This window comes from Erythrolamprus reginae, chromosome 2 (assembly GCF_031021105.1).
Source record: "Erythrolamprus reginae isolate rEryReg1 chromosome 2, rEryReg1.hap1, whole genome shotgun sequence".
In the NCBI taxonomy this organism is placed as follows: Eukaryota; Metazoa; Chordata; class Lepidosauria; order Squamata; family Dipsadidae; genus Erythrolamprus; species Erythrolamprus reginae.
Genome location: NC_091951.1, coordinates 48295077 through 48311977, shown reverse-complemented (window position 1 = coordinate 48311977; position 16901 = coordinate 48295077). Strand labels below are relative to the sequence as shown.

General features: G+C 42.6%; 1 protein-coding gene across 2 annotated transcripts in view; it reads left to right on the top strand.

The window, feature by feature from the left end:
- The first annotated feature begins 375 nt into the window (after positions 1 to 375).
- FAM107A (family with sequence similarity 107 member A) overlaps positions 376 to 16901 on the top strand; it is a 59149-nt gene continuing 42623 nt past the window's right edge. The window contains exon 1 of one of the 2 annotated variants that reach the window (XM_070738139.1): positions 376 to 616. In XM_070738139.1, the coding sequence (XP_070594240.1) occupies positions 538 to 616 (79 nt within the window). In that variant the 5' untranslated portion in view covers positions 376 to 537. The remainder of the gene's footprint in view (positions 617 to 16901) is intronic. The other variant, XM_070738140.1, reaches the window with a different exon arrangement.

Genomic DNA, 16901 nt, shown 5'->3' with positions numbered 1-16901 from the left:
CCCCTTCTCGTCAAAAGTGCTGCCTAATTGCTAGCACTGCGTGGCTTGGAGTGCATGCGTTTGTGTGCGTGTAGATCTCCCAGAGAGAAAAACAAAGCCCCGTCCTTAATCCCGAAAGTTGCACGCAGCGCCTTTGTCGCCGAGGTTCCCAAGCAGCGAGCGAGCGAGCGAGCAAAGCCTGGCACAAAAAGCGTCTGCAAAATTCACCCCCCCCCCACACACACACACACACGCCGCCTCCTTCCCCAAAGTGGGAGCTTTTGCACAGCGACTCATGCCACGTTACAGGGTTCGGGTGGGGGGGGAGGCTTCGTGGGAACGGGGAAGGGAGGGGGGAGGCCGCTGTACAGAAAGACCGCTGCCGCCTTTCCACGTGACTGGTCGCCTCAGAAAAAAAACCTCCGCGCGGGAGCGAGAGGGCTTCTCCTCCGATTTGCCCCAAAGTCGTGCCCACTTAGAAGCCGCCGAAATAAGAGAGAGGGAAGAAAACCCGAGTAGAGTTAGGTAGCCCGCCGAGGAGAGCCACCTGCCGGCGCGATGAGCCAGAGGAGGGGCGACCAGGTGAGAATCCCACCTGGGGCGACTGGGTTGTACAGAGCGGTGCTGGTCAAATCAGGTAAGGACGCAGCCTGGGAGAGGTGTTGATTGAACAGCAGGCGAAGCCAATGCTGGGTTGGCAAGGTGGAGCTTGCCCACCTGGGTCCAACGTGGTGCACCCCTTCTCTTTGCAGATGTGCCAATGGGAGCGTGCGTGCTCTTTCCTTTTTTGCAGTGAACCCTTGAGGTTTTGACTGCTGAGTTTCCCCATGCCCCTTCCTCCCCTTCCTTCCTTCACCCCCTTTCTTACTTCCTAGACCAGGGGGACTCCAACCTTGGTAATTTAAAGACTTTTTAAGCTTTGCTGGCTGTGGAATTTTGGGAGTCCATAAATCCTAAAGTTGCCAAGGTTGGAGACCCCTGTCCTAGACTGTGTTGAACATTGTTGCACAATTTTCTATTCATTTTGTCATGTTTGTGTAGTGTGCAGTATATTGGAGGTGGTGACCCTTTGAGAGCTGTATGCAACGAGACTTCATTTTGATCATTTTGATTTATGCGGGTTAGTGTAGATTCAAACCTATTCTATTCTCTTCTTTATTTTCTATTCCATTCCATTCTTCCCTCCCTCCTTCCTTTCTTCCTTCCCCTTCCTTCCTCCTTTTCTTTCCCCTTCCCTTCCTTCCTTCCTTCCTTTCCTGAGATGGCCAAATCTGAAAGCTATGAAATGAGTTGTGCTGAGCTTTGCAAGACATTTTTCGGAGGAAAGTCAGCCAAGGCGTTAACCCACATTTTGACATTTGTCTCACATTGTTAACTGTGTAACTGGGCGATGGGGAGGAGGTCTGTTTTATGACGAGTCTTTGGGTAATAAGGACCTAATAATGAAATAATGAGGCAGAGGATTAAAGATGTATGATGATAACATGATTTCACTGCAGTTATCACTGTTTAAACTCATTGGGGTTTTATTTACAAAATATAGTATGTATCTGTCAGTTATTGGATCCCCACAAATAATTTTTAAATACTTACAGCTGCTGGGGGTGGTGGTGGGTGGAATCAGGGTTGCTATTCCTTTCCCCTCCCCCAATAATTGATAATTTATTAGTGGAATAATGAATTGCAGCCTGTTTAACCCTTTAGCAAGGCATTTTTATTAATAGTTTTAATTATTATAGTTTACTAGGGAAAGTAATAAATGTGCATCGTGATACTTACTTGGCTGCAATATTTTGACCACTTTTTAAATTTTAGTTTCATTCTAGAGCAGGGAATGCTTTCCACTAAGTAAATAAAAATTTGAGTCGCACTTCTGCATTCATTTCCAGGTGTGCTACTATATGCATGATCAGCCATGAGTTTTTGTAACAAAGAGATTGGAGAACACTATAAGCCAAAAGTAGAATTTAATGTGAATTGACTCCAGAAATCTGAGTTTTTATAACCCATGGTGAAATCAGCTTCCAGGTACTTTGTTGTAAGCAAATTGTGTTATCTGGAGATATATACTGCTCAAAAAAATAAAGGGAACACTCAACACATCCTAGATCTGAATGAATGACATATTCTCATTGAATATTTCATTTGCACACCTATTCCATTTGCACAACAGCATGTGAAATTGTCAATCAGTGTTGCTTCCTAAGTGGACAGTCTGATTTCACAGAAGTTTGATTTACTTGAAGTTATATTCTGTTTTTTAAGTGTTCCCTTTATTTTTTTGAACAGTGTATTTGCAGATATCATCACAAAAAGGTTTCATACTTGGAAAGTGCATAAGGATGGGCGATAGACAAAGAAGAAAGCAGCATCTAAAGTTATGCTGTGTTTAGTTCTGCCAAGCAGATTCACAGTGTTGGAATTCCCACACCCACAAAAGGCTTGATGCAAAAATATCACAGATAAAGAAATCGCACTGTGTGCCAGGTGCTTAAAGAGATAACACGATGGAAGGGGTTTGCCAAAAGTTGACTAGACAATTAATTGTGATGGTTGCTGCTGAGAAAGAATTGTGCCTAATCCTGGAGTCAATCTAATTCTGATCTAATAAGAACTCCAACACCTGTGAATTGTGATCCCAAACCATCTTTAACAGATTAACAGAGCTGGAAGCAGTGGTGAAATCTTCTTACCTTCCCTACTGGTTCAGAAGCACATGCTTTTTCACACTCGGTGCATGCACAGAAGGGTTTGCACATACTCAGAGTGTTAAAAAGAAAAAGAAAATGGTGATGTCCAGGGGGGGGAGCATAGCCTTGTGCTGCTGCTGCTGCTACTGGTTCCCTGAACCACAAAGGGCTGCCCAAACTGGGCTGAACCGGTAGCATTTCACTCCTGGTTGGAATTGTCTTCTAGTCCAATCACCTCCCTCACCCAAACAGAAGACTCTACACCAGTGATGGTGAACCTATGGCATGTGTGCTACAGGTGGCACGTGGAGCCATATCTGAGGGCACAAGAGATGTTCCCCTATGTCAGTGGTTCTCAACCTGGGGGTTGGGACCCCTTTGGGGGGGTCAAACAACCATTTCACAGGGGTCACCTAAAACCGTGGGAAAAGGCAAATTTCCCATGGTGTTAGGAACTTACTTATTCCCTTTTATAGACAGAAAGCTGAAGCCACTATTATGCAACTTTCAAAAGACTACTTGGTAAATCAGTAGTTGTAGCAGAGTCTAAATACAGATTGCTTCCTATATGTCCTCCTTTTCTGACTTCAGCACCATCATGGATACATTCCTGTGCTAGAATGCAGTGGGGAAATGGTTTCCCATGAGGGATGAAGTGGAATTGGGGGGAGATATCATGTGTGAGAGAAAGATGGTGAAGACAGCTCCCCCACTCTGGATTGTTCACAGGTAATATTGCAGATAGTTGAGATATGTAGATAAAACATTTATTTATTTTTATTTATTTAGTCCAATACATAATACACATTGAAGAGAATAGATATGTAGTAATATAAATAAAGAAAAGAATAGAAGAAAAGATAAAAAAGTATAGGTGAACATATTTGAAAGGAAGAAAAGATAAAATGAGATAAGGAGAGACAATTGGACAGGGGACGGAAGGCACACTGGTGCACTTATGTACGCCCCTTACTGATCTCTAAGGAACCTTCTCTGTGGCGGCCCCGACCCTCTGGAACCAACTCCTCCCAGAGATCAGAGTTGCCCCCTCCCTCCTTGCCTTTGGTAAGCTCCTTAAAACCCACCTCTGTCGTCAGGCATGGGGGAATTGAGATATTCCCTTTCCCCTAGGCTTATAAAATTTATGCTTGGTATGTCTGTATGTATGATTGGTTTCTTAAATTGGGGTTTTTTAATTTAACTTAAACTTAAATATTAGATTTGTTTATATTGTCTTATTGTTGTTAGCCGCCCCGAGTCTACGGAGAGGGGCGGCATACAAATCAAATGAATCAATCAATCAATCAATCAATCAGTCTTCTATTCTGGCGCCTTGGAGCATATTTTTACAATCCAGCCAATCGGGTGTTTATAGTGGGGTTATCCCTCTGACCTTCCTGTCAATCAGCTTAAAGCTCTGTTGGGAGACTTGACACTAGACTTATGGTTGGGGGTCACCACAACATAAGGAACTGTATTAAGGAGTTGCGGCATTAGAAAGGTTGAGAACCACTGCCCGATGTCAACTCCAGCATGCATGCATGTGCTAGCGAGCTGATTTCTGGCCTTCTTTTCAGCCATTTTCGCTCTCCCCAGACTACAGGAAGCCTGGGGATGGTGAAAAATGAACTTCCGGTTGGTCCCTCGGGCCGTTTTTTCCCATCCTCAGGGTTCAGGAAAACCTCCTGAAGCCTGGGGACAGTGAAAACTAGTCCAACGGCCCAACCGGAAGTTTGGAAATGAACTTCCAGTTGGCCTGTTTGGCTGTTTTCAGCTTCCCCAGACTTCAGGAGGCTTTGCTGAACCCTGGGGAGAGTGAAAGACAGCCCAATGGACCTACCGGAAGTCCAGAGGTTCCAGTGAGGCATGTTCACCAGGGAATGCAGAAAGGTTGTGCACATTTATTTTATTTATTTATTTATTTATTCATTCATTCATTCATTTATTAGATTTGTATGCCACCCCTCTCCACAGACTCGGGGTGGCTAACAACAGTAAAAAGACAATATAAACAAATCTAATATTAAAAGTAATTTTAAAAACCCCAATTTAAAGAACCAATCACACATACAGACATACCATGCATAAATTTTATAAGCCTAGGGGGAAGGGAATATCTCAATTCCCCCATGCCTGACAACAGAGGTGGGTTTTAAGAAGCTTACGAAAGGCAAGGAGGATGGGGGCAACTCTGATATCCGGGGAGAGTTGGTTCCAGAGGGTCGGGGCCGCCACAGAGAAGGCTCTTCCCCTGGGTCCCGCCAAACGGCATTGTTTAGTCGACGGGACCTGGAGAAGGCCAACTCTGTGGGACCTAACTGGTCGCTGGGATTCGTGCGGCAGAAGGCGGTCCCGGAGATATTCTGGTCCGATGCCATGAAGGGCTTTATAGGTCATAACCAACACTTTGAATTGTGACCGGAAACTGATCGGCAACCAATGCAGACTGCGGAGTATTGGCGTAACATGGGCATATTTAGGAAAGCCCATGATTGCTCTCGCAGCTGCATTCTGCACGATCTGAAGTTTCCGAACATTTTTCAAAGGTAGCCCCATGTAGAGAGCATTACAGTAGTCGAGCCTCGAGGTGATGAGGGCATGAGTGACTGTGAGCAGTGATTCCTGGTCCAAATAGGGCCGCAACTGGTGCACCAGGCGAACCTGGGCAAACGCCCCCCTCGCCACAGCTGAAAGATGTTTCTCTAATGTGAGCTGTGCTTCAAGGAGGACATTCATGGAGGACAGTGCAGGGGTTGTGCACATGTGCACAGGGAGAGGGGTGGCCATTGCATTATGGATATGGGCACACATGTACATGCTATCAGTGTGTGCACACCCTTTTGACACCTGACCCAAAAAAGATTTGCCATCACTGCCCTACACCATTTCTGACAAATGCCAGCCCCAGTCTCTTCTCGAAAACTCCCCGCGATGAAGCTCCCACACCCTTGAAGGTGCCAAGAGTGCTGCAATATTTACATTATTAGGAGTAATGCAGATGTTTGCAGAAAGTTGTCTTGCCTGAAAAGCAGCTGGGAAAATCGCAACATGAGAGGCTTCTGTACTAAATTCAACTCTTCATGCTTCATTTCACAAAAATAAGCTCTACCTGACAGAGCAAATCTCCTAGGAATCCAGCTTATACCATTGTTGTTAACAAGTCTTTTAACCAGCCTGTTTAAAAAAAAAAATAGACCTGTCAAAATCCAAGAGGCAGAGAATGTTTGTACCACCTATTCTTTATTGTTCTCTTGTAGGTGCAGTAGTTTGAAAAAAAACAACACTGGGTTGTTACTCTTGGCTATTAAGCCCATTTTTTTAATCACTATTAAATGTACCGCAGTTTCATAGTTACATAATCATTCAAGAAGCTTAGCACAGTTAAGCCAAGGTACAGTATATAAAACATAATGCCATCAATACAATTGAAATTTATAATCAAGTGTTGGGATAAAGCTTAGGAGAGTGGGAGCTGCAAACTGTTTCCTTTGTGGTCTATAAGTGAATGGTGTGCTTATGCATGCCCCTTACAGACCTCTTACAAAAGGGGAGATGACAACTGTACACAATCTAAGGTTGAAGATTTGGGTGTTTGGGGAAGAAACAATGTAGTCACGTAGTGCATTCCAGGCATTGCTCACTCTATTTAGTTGGGGGAAAGATCATAGTTGGGGGAAAGATCAAAAGCAACATGAGGAAATATTATTTTACTGAAAGAGTAGTAGATCCTTGGAACAAACTTCCAGCAGACGTGGTAGATAAATCCACAGTAACTGAATTTAAACATGCCTGGGATAAACATATATCCATCCTAAGATAAAATACAGAAAATAGTATAAGGGCAGACTAGATAGACCACAAGGTCTTTTTCTGCCGTCCATCTTCTATGTTTCTTATGTTTCTATTGCTGAAGTCATATTTTCTGCAGTCTAGTTTGGAGCAGTTTAAATTTAGTTTGTATCTATTACATGCTCGTGTGTTGTTGCAGTTGAAGGTGAAGTAATCATTAACAGGAAGGACATTATGGTATATGATTTTGTGAACTATGGTTGGTCATGAGTTATTTTTTTTAATGCTGTTGTAAGTTCGAATGGTCACTCAATGAATGGTTGTAAGTTGAAGCCTACCTGTGCAGGAAACAAAATACCAAAAGAACTTATTTATTAGATTTGTATGCTGCCCGTCTCCGAGGACCCGGCCCTCTGGAATCAACTCCAATAACAAATCAACTCCAATCAACAAATCCAATATGTTAAAACAACATCTAAAACCCATAATAATTAAAACCATACAGCTCAGTCATACCATACACAAAACTATAATAGCCTAGGGGTAGCTCAGTTACCCCATGCCTGGTGACAAAAGTGGGTGTTGAGTAACTTACGAAAGGCAAGGAGGGTGGGGTGGTTCTGATCTCCGGGAGGAGTTGATTCCAGAGGGCTGGGGCCGCCACAAAGAAGGCTCTTCCCCTGGGGCCCGCCAGACGACATTGTTTAGTCGACAGGACCCGGAGAAGGCCAACTCTGTGGGACCTTATCAGCCGCTGGGATTCATGTGGCAGAAGACAATCCCGAAGGTATTTTGGCCCGATGCCATGTAGTGCTTTATAGGTCATTACCAACACTTTGAATTATGACCGGAAACTGATCGGCAACCAGTGCAAGCCGCAGAGTGTTGACGAGATGTGGGCGAATCTAGGAAGCCCCATGATAGCTCTTGCAGCCGCATTTTGCACAATCTGGAGTTTCCGAACACTCTTCAAAGGTAGCCCCATGTAGAAAGCATTGCAGTAGTCGAAGCTTGAAGTGATGAGAGCATAAGCGACTGTGAGCAGAGAATCCCTGTCCAAATAGGGCTGCAACTGGTGCACCAGGCAAACCTCCTTGCCACAGCCGAAAGATGGTTCTCTAATGTTAGCTGTGGATCGAGGAGGACGCCGAAGTTGCGGACCCTCTCTGAGGAGGTCAATGATTCCCCCCCCCCCCGGGTAATGGACAGACAGATGGAATTGTCCTTGGGAGGCAAAACCCACAGCCACTCCGTCTTGTCAGGGTTGAGTTTGACCCGGTTGACACCCATCCAGACCCCAACAGCCTCCAGACACCGGCACATCGCTTTCACTGCTTCACCGACTGGACATGGGGTGGAGATGTATAACTGGGTATCATCAGCATATTGATGATACCTCACCCCATGCCCCTGAATGATCTCACCCAGTGGTTTCATGTAGATATTAAACAGCAGGGGGGAGATGATCGACCCCTGAGGCACCCCACAAGGGAGAAACCTAGAGGTCGACCTCTGACCCCCCACTAACACTGACTGCGACCAACCAGAGAGGTAGGAGGAAAAGCACTGTAAAACAGTGCCCCCCACTCCCAGCCCCTCCAGCCAGCAATCTCTATCCTAAGCCAAATTCTGGAGCCTTATCTGAGAACGAACAAGAGATTTTTTTTTTTTTTGCAACAACTGGGTTTCTATTCAAAGCACTGAAGAATTTCGAGAGATCTTCAAGGAGACGGAGAGATCTTATTGCTCTCTCCCTTGGTAACCTCTTTGACATCGTTACAGGCAGTCTCTTACTTATGTTATCCATTCAACATATCTTTCACAGCTTCTTGTCACCAAAAAGGATGACTTCTTTCTCTCACTTTTCCTTCTACTGCTTTTATTTTGACCTTAGCACCAAGAGTTCCTTCTTCCTTGGAAATATGTTCAGTTAATTGGATGGATTGTGCTGTGGTCCACAGTAGCTTAATGGCCATCCATTGAACAAAATTATCCACAAGACTTTTGCAAAGTTTATGTAAACAAACCTAGAAGTCAAAACCATCTCTAGCAAGGATGCAATTGGAGGTGAAAGATCTCCAGCTCTATTGCAAAGGTGCCATGAATCTGAACTAGGACTATTGTGACTGCAGGGAAGTTTAGATTCTTGTTTATGATTGAACATTTGCTAGTTTTCCCTCTGAGATAGTGAACTATAAAACCTCTGAACCAGGGACAGCAAAGTGTCAGGTCTTCCCTGTGATAAAGTTCTTTCAGATATGTTGGAGCAACTATTCACCAAATTGAGCGCTGGAAATATTTAGTTTGGGTGGGCAATATATAAGACATTTTGGATCTTGCAGCTCAGCTGCCTGGTTTTTCCAAAAAATCACAGAAGGCAATCCAGTAATACAGTATAGCATCAACTGAACAAGTGAGACAAGATTTCTTTCATTCCTTTGTGTAGCATTTTAATGTGGCTGATGGGAGGAAAAGTTTTTTTAATGGGAAACTAGACTCATTCTCACCCTTAGCCCACCCTTTAAAAAAAAAAGAATGAAGAAAGTGTCATATTCCTCTAACAACATTGCACATATCTTTGTATTTGAATCATCAGTGGCTATGTGGAAATAAATAACTAACACATTTGTTTCACAGTCTCAAATACTTGTTAGCACTCCTAACACTTATCAATTGTGGGGCTATTCATAGACTCTTATCCAATTATAGCTTTTTAATTAAATCACTCAAAATAGACCCTAAAGCAGGGGTATCGAACTCAATTTCATTGTGGGCTGCATCAGAATTGTGTTTGACCTAGGGGGGACTGAGTCGGTGTGGCTGAAGTTGGCGTCGCCAGGATAGACATGGCCAGCTTGATATCTTGCAGCCCTCTGCCAGTGAAAATGGAGTCCAGGAGTCCCGAGCTCCATTTTTGCTGGCAGAGGGCTGCAGGAGGATGTTGCAGCCAAATATGGGGCCCAGGAGGGCTGTGCGCAGCCCTTGCCAGCTCCATTTTCACTAGCAGAGGCACTGCAGGCCAGTCATTCACTGTTTCCAGGACAGTAGGCCAGATCCAGTCCGCGGACCTTGAATTTGACACCCCTGCCCTAAAACATTCTATGTAGAACAAATCTTTGACAAGAGTTGTTCGGATTTGTTAATCAAAAATACCAAGCTTTCGCCCAAGTCATGTATCCATATGTAAAACAGCACAAGTTCTACAGAAACCCATCCACGGTTTCTCTCTAACCTCCATTGATGTAGACTTGTTGATGTAGACTTGTGTGATTGTCCAACTAGAATCATAGGGATAGAAGGAATCATAAAGGTCAATTAGTCTACTCCCAACAAGATCTATCTAGCGGTAGCTTAGTCCCACCCATATCTTCTCTACTAAGGTCAGGTACGAACACTTTTCAAATATCCACCTTATTCCTGTTGTTAAATAAATGCTACTCTGATGAAATTAGATTAGATTAGATTAGACTTATTGGATTTATATGCCGCCCCTCTCCGCAAATTCGGGGCAGCTCACAACAATAATAAAAAACAGTACATAATAACAAATCCAATGCCCACCAATCTAATTACAATTTAAAATTAATAAATTCATAAAAACAGTCCCAATAATATAAAAAACAGGCACACAGTCAATCAGTCAAATGGCAAAAACAACATGGGCAAGGGGGAGATGTTTTTTTTAGTTCCCCCATGCCTGATGGCAGAGGTGGGTCTTAAGGAGTTTACGAAAGGCAAGGAGGGTGGGGGCTATTCTAATCTCTGGGGGGAGTTGGTTCCAGAGGGTCGGGCCCCCCACAGAGAAGGCTCTTCCCCTGGGTCCCGCCAGACGGCATTGTTTAGTCGACGGGACCCGAAGAAGGCCGACTCTGTGGGACCTAACCGGTCGCTGGGATTCGTGCGACAGGAGGCGGTCCCGAAGATATTCTGGTCCGGTGCCATGAAATGTTGACAATGTTCTCTTTTTTTTCTGAATCCCATTTCGGCAATATAAAAGTAGCCTTCTTTTGAGTATTTAGTCTGTAGTCTGACTGACAATTACTACCAGACAGTAGACTTCCTATTTTTACTTGATGATGTCAGTGATTGTACCTTGAGGCTTTCTTATCAAAATCAATGCCCTCTGCTAATCATTCATTAAAGAAAAACCACATGATTTTGTATATATGAACAGGGATACAGGAACAATTCCATGCTAAAAATACTGCTAAGAGCTGGTGTTTGATTTCTTACTCTTTTTTTAAAACTCTCTGCAGATTTAGGTGGCCAGGGACAATGTTTTTTGAGGTAGCTCTTCTTTTACAAAGCAGAAAACCATTCATGATCCTATCACTTCTTCAAGGAGCTAAAGGTAGCACATTTCATCTTTAGCACAATCTCCCTCTGCTCAAAACCATCCAACAGATCAGTGGTGAAATCTAAAAATTTCCCGTATCAGTTCTGTGGGTGTGGCTTGGTGGGCGTGGCTTGGTGGGGATGTTACTGGGTGGTCATGGCTTGGTGGGCATGGTCATGTGACTAGGTGAGCTCAAAAACCAACTTTCACACGTCACACAACACAAAAGCCACACAACTGATTCACAGAAAATTAAAAAGCACACAGGCTTCCGGTGATAAGCTCTTTCTCTGTGCGCTGCTAACATCGGCAAGATGTGAACATCCCGAAAACCTGCAAGACTTACTGCAAGAAAATGTGGCAATCATCAGCTTCACAAAGTCACCCAATATAAGAAGGGTAAAGAGTCTTTGTGTGTGCAAGGAAAGCAGAGATATGACTGTAAGCGCAGTGACTATGGAGGTCAGACAAAACCCGTCTTTTGCAAGAAGGCAAAGACCACCAAGAAAATTGTGCTGAGACTGGGGTGCATAGAGCCAAGCTGTCAAAGTGGATGCTGGCGATTAAGTGGCGCAAGCACTTTGAGTTAGGAGGAGATAATTTATTTATTTATTTATTGGATTTGTGTGCCGCCCCTCTCCGTAGACTCGGGGCGGCTAACAACAGTGGTAAAAACAACATGCGACAATCCAATACTAAAACAGCTAAAAAACCTTATTTTAAAAACCAATCATACATACAAACATACCATACACAAATTGTAGAAGCCTAGGGGGAAAGAATATCTCAGTTCCCCCATGCCTGACGGCAGAGGTGGGTTTTAAGGAGCTTACGAAAGGCAAGAAGGGTGGGGGCTATTCTAATCTCTGGGGGGAGTTGGTTCCAGAGGGCCGGGGCTGCCACAGAGAAGGCTCTTCCCCTGGGTCCCGCCAAACGGCATTGTTTAGTCGACGGGACCCGGAGAAGGCCCACTCTGGGACCTAACTGGTCGCTGGGATTCGTGCGGCAGAAGGCGGTCCCGGAGATAATCTAGTCCGGTGCCATGAAGGGCTTTATAGGTCATAACTAACACTTTGAATTGTGACCAGAAACTGATCGGCAACCAATGCAGACTGCGGAATGTTGGTGGGGACAAGAAGAGAAAGGGCCAGGTCATCCAGTTCTAGATATTTTTTGGTACGGAACCCATTAAAATTCTGTCAGAAACCCCCACCCCTCCCCACAAAAGGGAAAGCACACAAAATAGCCTCTGCGACAAGCAGGAACCTCACAAAGCCACAAAGAGTTCAAAAACCAACTTTCACACTTCACATACAAATAACACAAAATCTACACAAGTGACTCCTACACAACTGAGTTACACACAATGCAGAAGAAGCTGGACTTCACACAAAATGGCCCCTAGAACAAGCAGGTACCTCATAGAGTCACAGTTCAGGCGAATAGGCATTAAAACAAAAATTAGTTTTAAAAAGTTTTTTTTTAAAAAAAGGTTCCATCCCCTGCTCAGCTGATTGTCAAACAGTTGATTTTCAAACCTTTAAAAAAAAAAAAAAACCTTTTAAAAGCATTTGTGATTCCCGGTTTGAGCAAACAGGGCAACCAATAGCATTTCTGGTTTGTCTGGAGTCCTCGGAGAGGGGCGGCATACAAATCCAATAAATTTTACCCCTACTACAGATAAGTGAACAGTAACTGTCACAAATCATCCAAAACAAGCTAGGAATTAGTATGTTGGACCAGGACTGGGAAGGCTCAAATTTAACTCCATATTAAGTCAGAGGTTGATGGGATGATATTGGGCCTCTCATCTTTCTTGGGTCAAGGAGATTTTGGATGGAAAAATTGGACAACCGAGTACTTTAAACCCAAGTGGAAGAATGTATGGAAAGGCTGTGATTTCCCTGTTTTAGGAAATAATTAGAACAGATATCTTTGGCCAGGATATTCTAAATACATAACCAAGAATAGTCAATGGTCAATAAGAATCAATGGTCAATGAAATCCAGAGAGCTTCTAGTTACTTTGTAAATCAAGCCCAGATAGCACCAAACAATCCACAGTTCAACCCTGAACTACATATATTCTCTTCTATTAGAGGTTTTTTCCTGTGGTCAGGGCTTTGGGGAGAGACAAAGGTTCATGTAAGGTAGATATTTCAGGCCTAAAATAATATATTTATTTTTAAAAGAGATAACACCAATATCAAACTAGAAGGTCTCCAAGTTATCCTTGTATTATAGTACATACTCTCGGCACACTAAAGACAATGATGGTAAGGTTATTCAGAGAACAAGTTGAAATGTTCTGTAGGTTCTGTGGAGCATAGAGACCCAAAGAGATTTTCTCTCCAATTTTTCAACATTGGAGGAAGGAGAAATCCTAAATGGCCTACAAGGAACTCATCACAAGAGTCTTCTGTCAGGGTGAATCTTCCTTTTCCTTCTCTGTGCTGTTTTTATTGCCTGAGGATAAATATGCTTTTTTGGTTTGATGAAATGTATACTCTGCATTTTATAATATGAATATACGAACTATGACTTCCTTCACTTAAGTGTCCTAAGATGAATCTGGTTAGACATTTCCAATTCCTGCATTAGAAGTTTGGAAGTTTTGTTGCTATGCTTGTTTCTGTTTATCCAATTTTGAAACCGTCCATCTCCCTCACCAAGGGATTTCTCTGTTTGTTTGTTTTGTTTGTTTGTTTGTTTATTTATTTATTTATTTATTTATTTATTTATTTATTTATTTATTAGATTTGTATACCGCCCCTCTCCGTAGACTCCTCATTGAGGAGCAATTCATGCTCATGTAACCTCGACCTAGAGAGTCAATGTGGTGTAATGATGCTGGAGTAGGATTGGGGAGAGCCAGGTTATAGCCTTTCCTTAGGCATGGAAATCAGCTGGGTGACCAAGGTCCAGTCATTCCCTCTCAGCCCAAGTTCAGGATCAGGAGTGCAACATGCTGATGAAAAATAAAGCCTCTTGACTGCCCCTTGCGTTACTGTGAGACTGGAATTACTGTGCAGCGTAAATTCTAACGGACATAGCTTTTGTCATAATGCTTCAAGAAAGGAATTCTCAGCTTACTGCTTCTGCTTTTTGGTAGATATTACAGACCTCTCACATCCTGGACACAAACTGCTTCAACTCCTACCCTAAAAACAACGCTATAGAGCACTGCACACCAGAACAACTAAACACAAGAAGTTTTTTCCCAAACGCTATCACTCTGCTAATTCCCTTAACACTGTCAAATTACTTACTAAGTCTGCATGGTTATTAAACCTCTCATCGTTCCCATCACCCATCTCCTCCCACAAATGACTGTATGACTATAAATTTATGTATTTATTTTTTATTTATTTTGTCCAATGCACAATAATACACAATGAAGGTTATAGAGGATATAGTAGAGAAGAAATACGATATATAGGAGAGACTATAGGACAGGGGACGGAAGGCACTCTAGTGCGCTTATGTATGCCCCTTACTGACCTCTTAGGAATCTGGAGAGGTCAACCGTGGATAGTCTAAGGGTAAAATGTTGGGGGTTAGGGGATGATACTACGGAGTCTGGTAATGAGTTCCACGCTTCAACAACCTGATTACTAAAGTCATATTTTTTACAGTCAAGTTTGGAGCGGTTAATGTTAAGCTTGAATCTGTTGTGTGCTCTTGTGTTGTTGTGGTTGAAGCTGAAGTAGTCTTTGACAGGCCGGACATTGCAACATATGATCTTGTGGGCAATACTTAGATCATGTTTAAGGCGTCGTAGTTCTAAGCTTTCAAGACCCAGGATTGTAAATCTAGTTTTGTAGGGTATTCTGTTTCGAGTGGAGGAATGAAGGGCTCTTCTTGTGAAGTATCTTTGAACATTTTCAAGGGTGTTAATGTCTGAGATGCGATGTGGGTTCCAAATAGATGAGCTGTATTCGAGGATGGGTCTGGTGAAGGTTTTGTAAGCTCTGGTAAGTAGTGTGAGATTTCCAGAGCAGAAGCTACATAGGATTAGATTAACAACTCTTGAGGCCTTCTTAGCAATGTTGTTGCAGTGGGCTTTGGCACTTAGATCTTTAGTTATTAGTTTCCCGAGGTCCTTGAGCAAGTGGGGATTATCTGTGATAATTTGTTTATTAAGTTTGTATTTGAAGTTCTGATTTTTTTTTTGCCGATGTGTAGGACAGAGCATTTGCTGGTTGAGATTTGGAGTTGCCATGTGTTGGACCAGTCAGAAATTGAGTCTAGGTCTTTTTGTACGGCAGTTGTGTTATCGGTGGTGTTGAAGAGTTTTACATCATCTGCAAAAAGAACACAGTTGCTTGTGATGAGGTCGCAAAGGTCGTTGATGTAGAGAAAGAAGAGTGTAGGTCCCAGTACGCTACCTTGGGGGACACCGCTTTTAACAGGGACGGGTGTGGATATGGAGCTTCCTATTTTGACCACTTGTTGCCTGTTTTAGACAGAAATGCAGTAATCCAGCTGTGGGGGAATCCTGAGATGCCATAGGATTTGAGTATTTATTTATTTAGTCAAGCATGTATATGAATGCAAGCAAAGTACATCAATATGAGTATATAAAAAGTACAGGTATGGTTTAAATATATGATATTTTACAAGATACATAGGGACTTTAGGACAGGAACGGTAGGCACACTAGTGCACTTATGCATGTCCCTTACAGACCTCTTAGGAATGGGATGAGGTCAACAGACAGTTTAAGGTTAAAGTTTTGGGGGTTGGGAGAAGAAACTACAGAGTCAGGTAATGTATTCCAGGCATTGACCATTCTGTTGCTGAAGGTGAAATTTTTTGCAATCAAGTTTAGAGCGGTTTACATTAAGTTTGTATCAGTTGCGATTTCATGTATTCTTGTAGTTGAAGCTGAAGTAGTCATGGACAGCTGGGACATTGTGGCATATAATTTTGTGTGCTACACTTAGATCAGATCGAAGGCAACATAGTACTAAATTTTCTAGACCCCAAATTTCAAGTCTGGTGGTATAAAGTATTCTGTTGCAAACAGAGGAGTGTAGTACTTGTCTCGTGAGATATCTCTGGACATTCTTAATATTTTTTTATTTTATTTTATTTTATTTTAATTTATTTATTTATTTATTTATTCATTCATTCATTCATTTATTTATTGGATTTGTATGCCGCCCCTCTCCGGATATGTGTGTGTGTGTGTGTGTGTGTGTGTGTGTGTGTGTATGTGTGTATCCAATATGTAGTGTGGGTCAGCTGTATTCAAGAATTGGTCTGGCAAATGTTTTATATGCTCTAGTTAACATGTTACTAGAGAATGTTACTGTTACTGTTATGCGAATGTTAACATGTTACTAGAGAAGAAGCTATGCAAGATTAGGTTAACCACTCTTAATGCCTTCTTTTGCAATGCTGTTGCAGTGGGCTCTGGCACTTAGCTCATTAGAGATGAGTACTCCAAGGTCCTTTACTGAGTAAGGATCGTCAGCAAGGTTGTGATCATCTAGTTAGTATTTTGTGTTCTGATTATTTTTGCCAGTGGGTAAGACTGAGCATTTGTTGATTGAGATTTGAAGTTGCCATAGGTTTGACCATTCTGATACATAGCCAAGGTCTTTTTGAAGAATAGTAGTATTATCAGTTATCTATCCTTTTTACTTAACTCACGTAATCTGGTTACTTTGGTAATCTGTTTTCTGGATCTGAAAAACATCTTGAACCATAAATTAATCCAGTTGTGTTAATACAACACGCTGTATCAAAATGCTCAAAATGAAGTTTAAAATTAGTAAAATATCACACACTCTCTTCCAGATAAGCATACTGTATTGTACTACTGCAGCCATCATCTAAGAGAAATGGTTCTCTTAGATGATGGGGACACAATCTGAAGTTAGTTGGGGGAAAGATCAAAAGCAACATGAGAAAATATTATTTACTGAAAGAGTAGTAGATCCTTGGAACAAACTTCCAGCAGACGTGGTAGATAAATCCACAGTAATTGAATCTAAACATGCCTGGGATAAACATATATCCATCCTAAGATAAAATACATAAAATAGTATAAGGGCAGACTAGATGGATCATGAGGTCTTTTTCTGTCGTCAGTCTTCTATG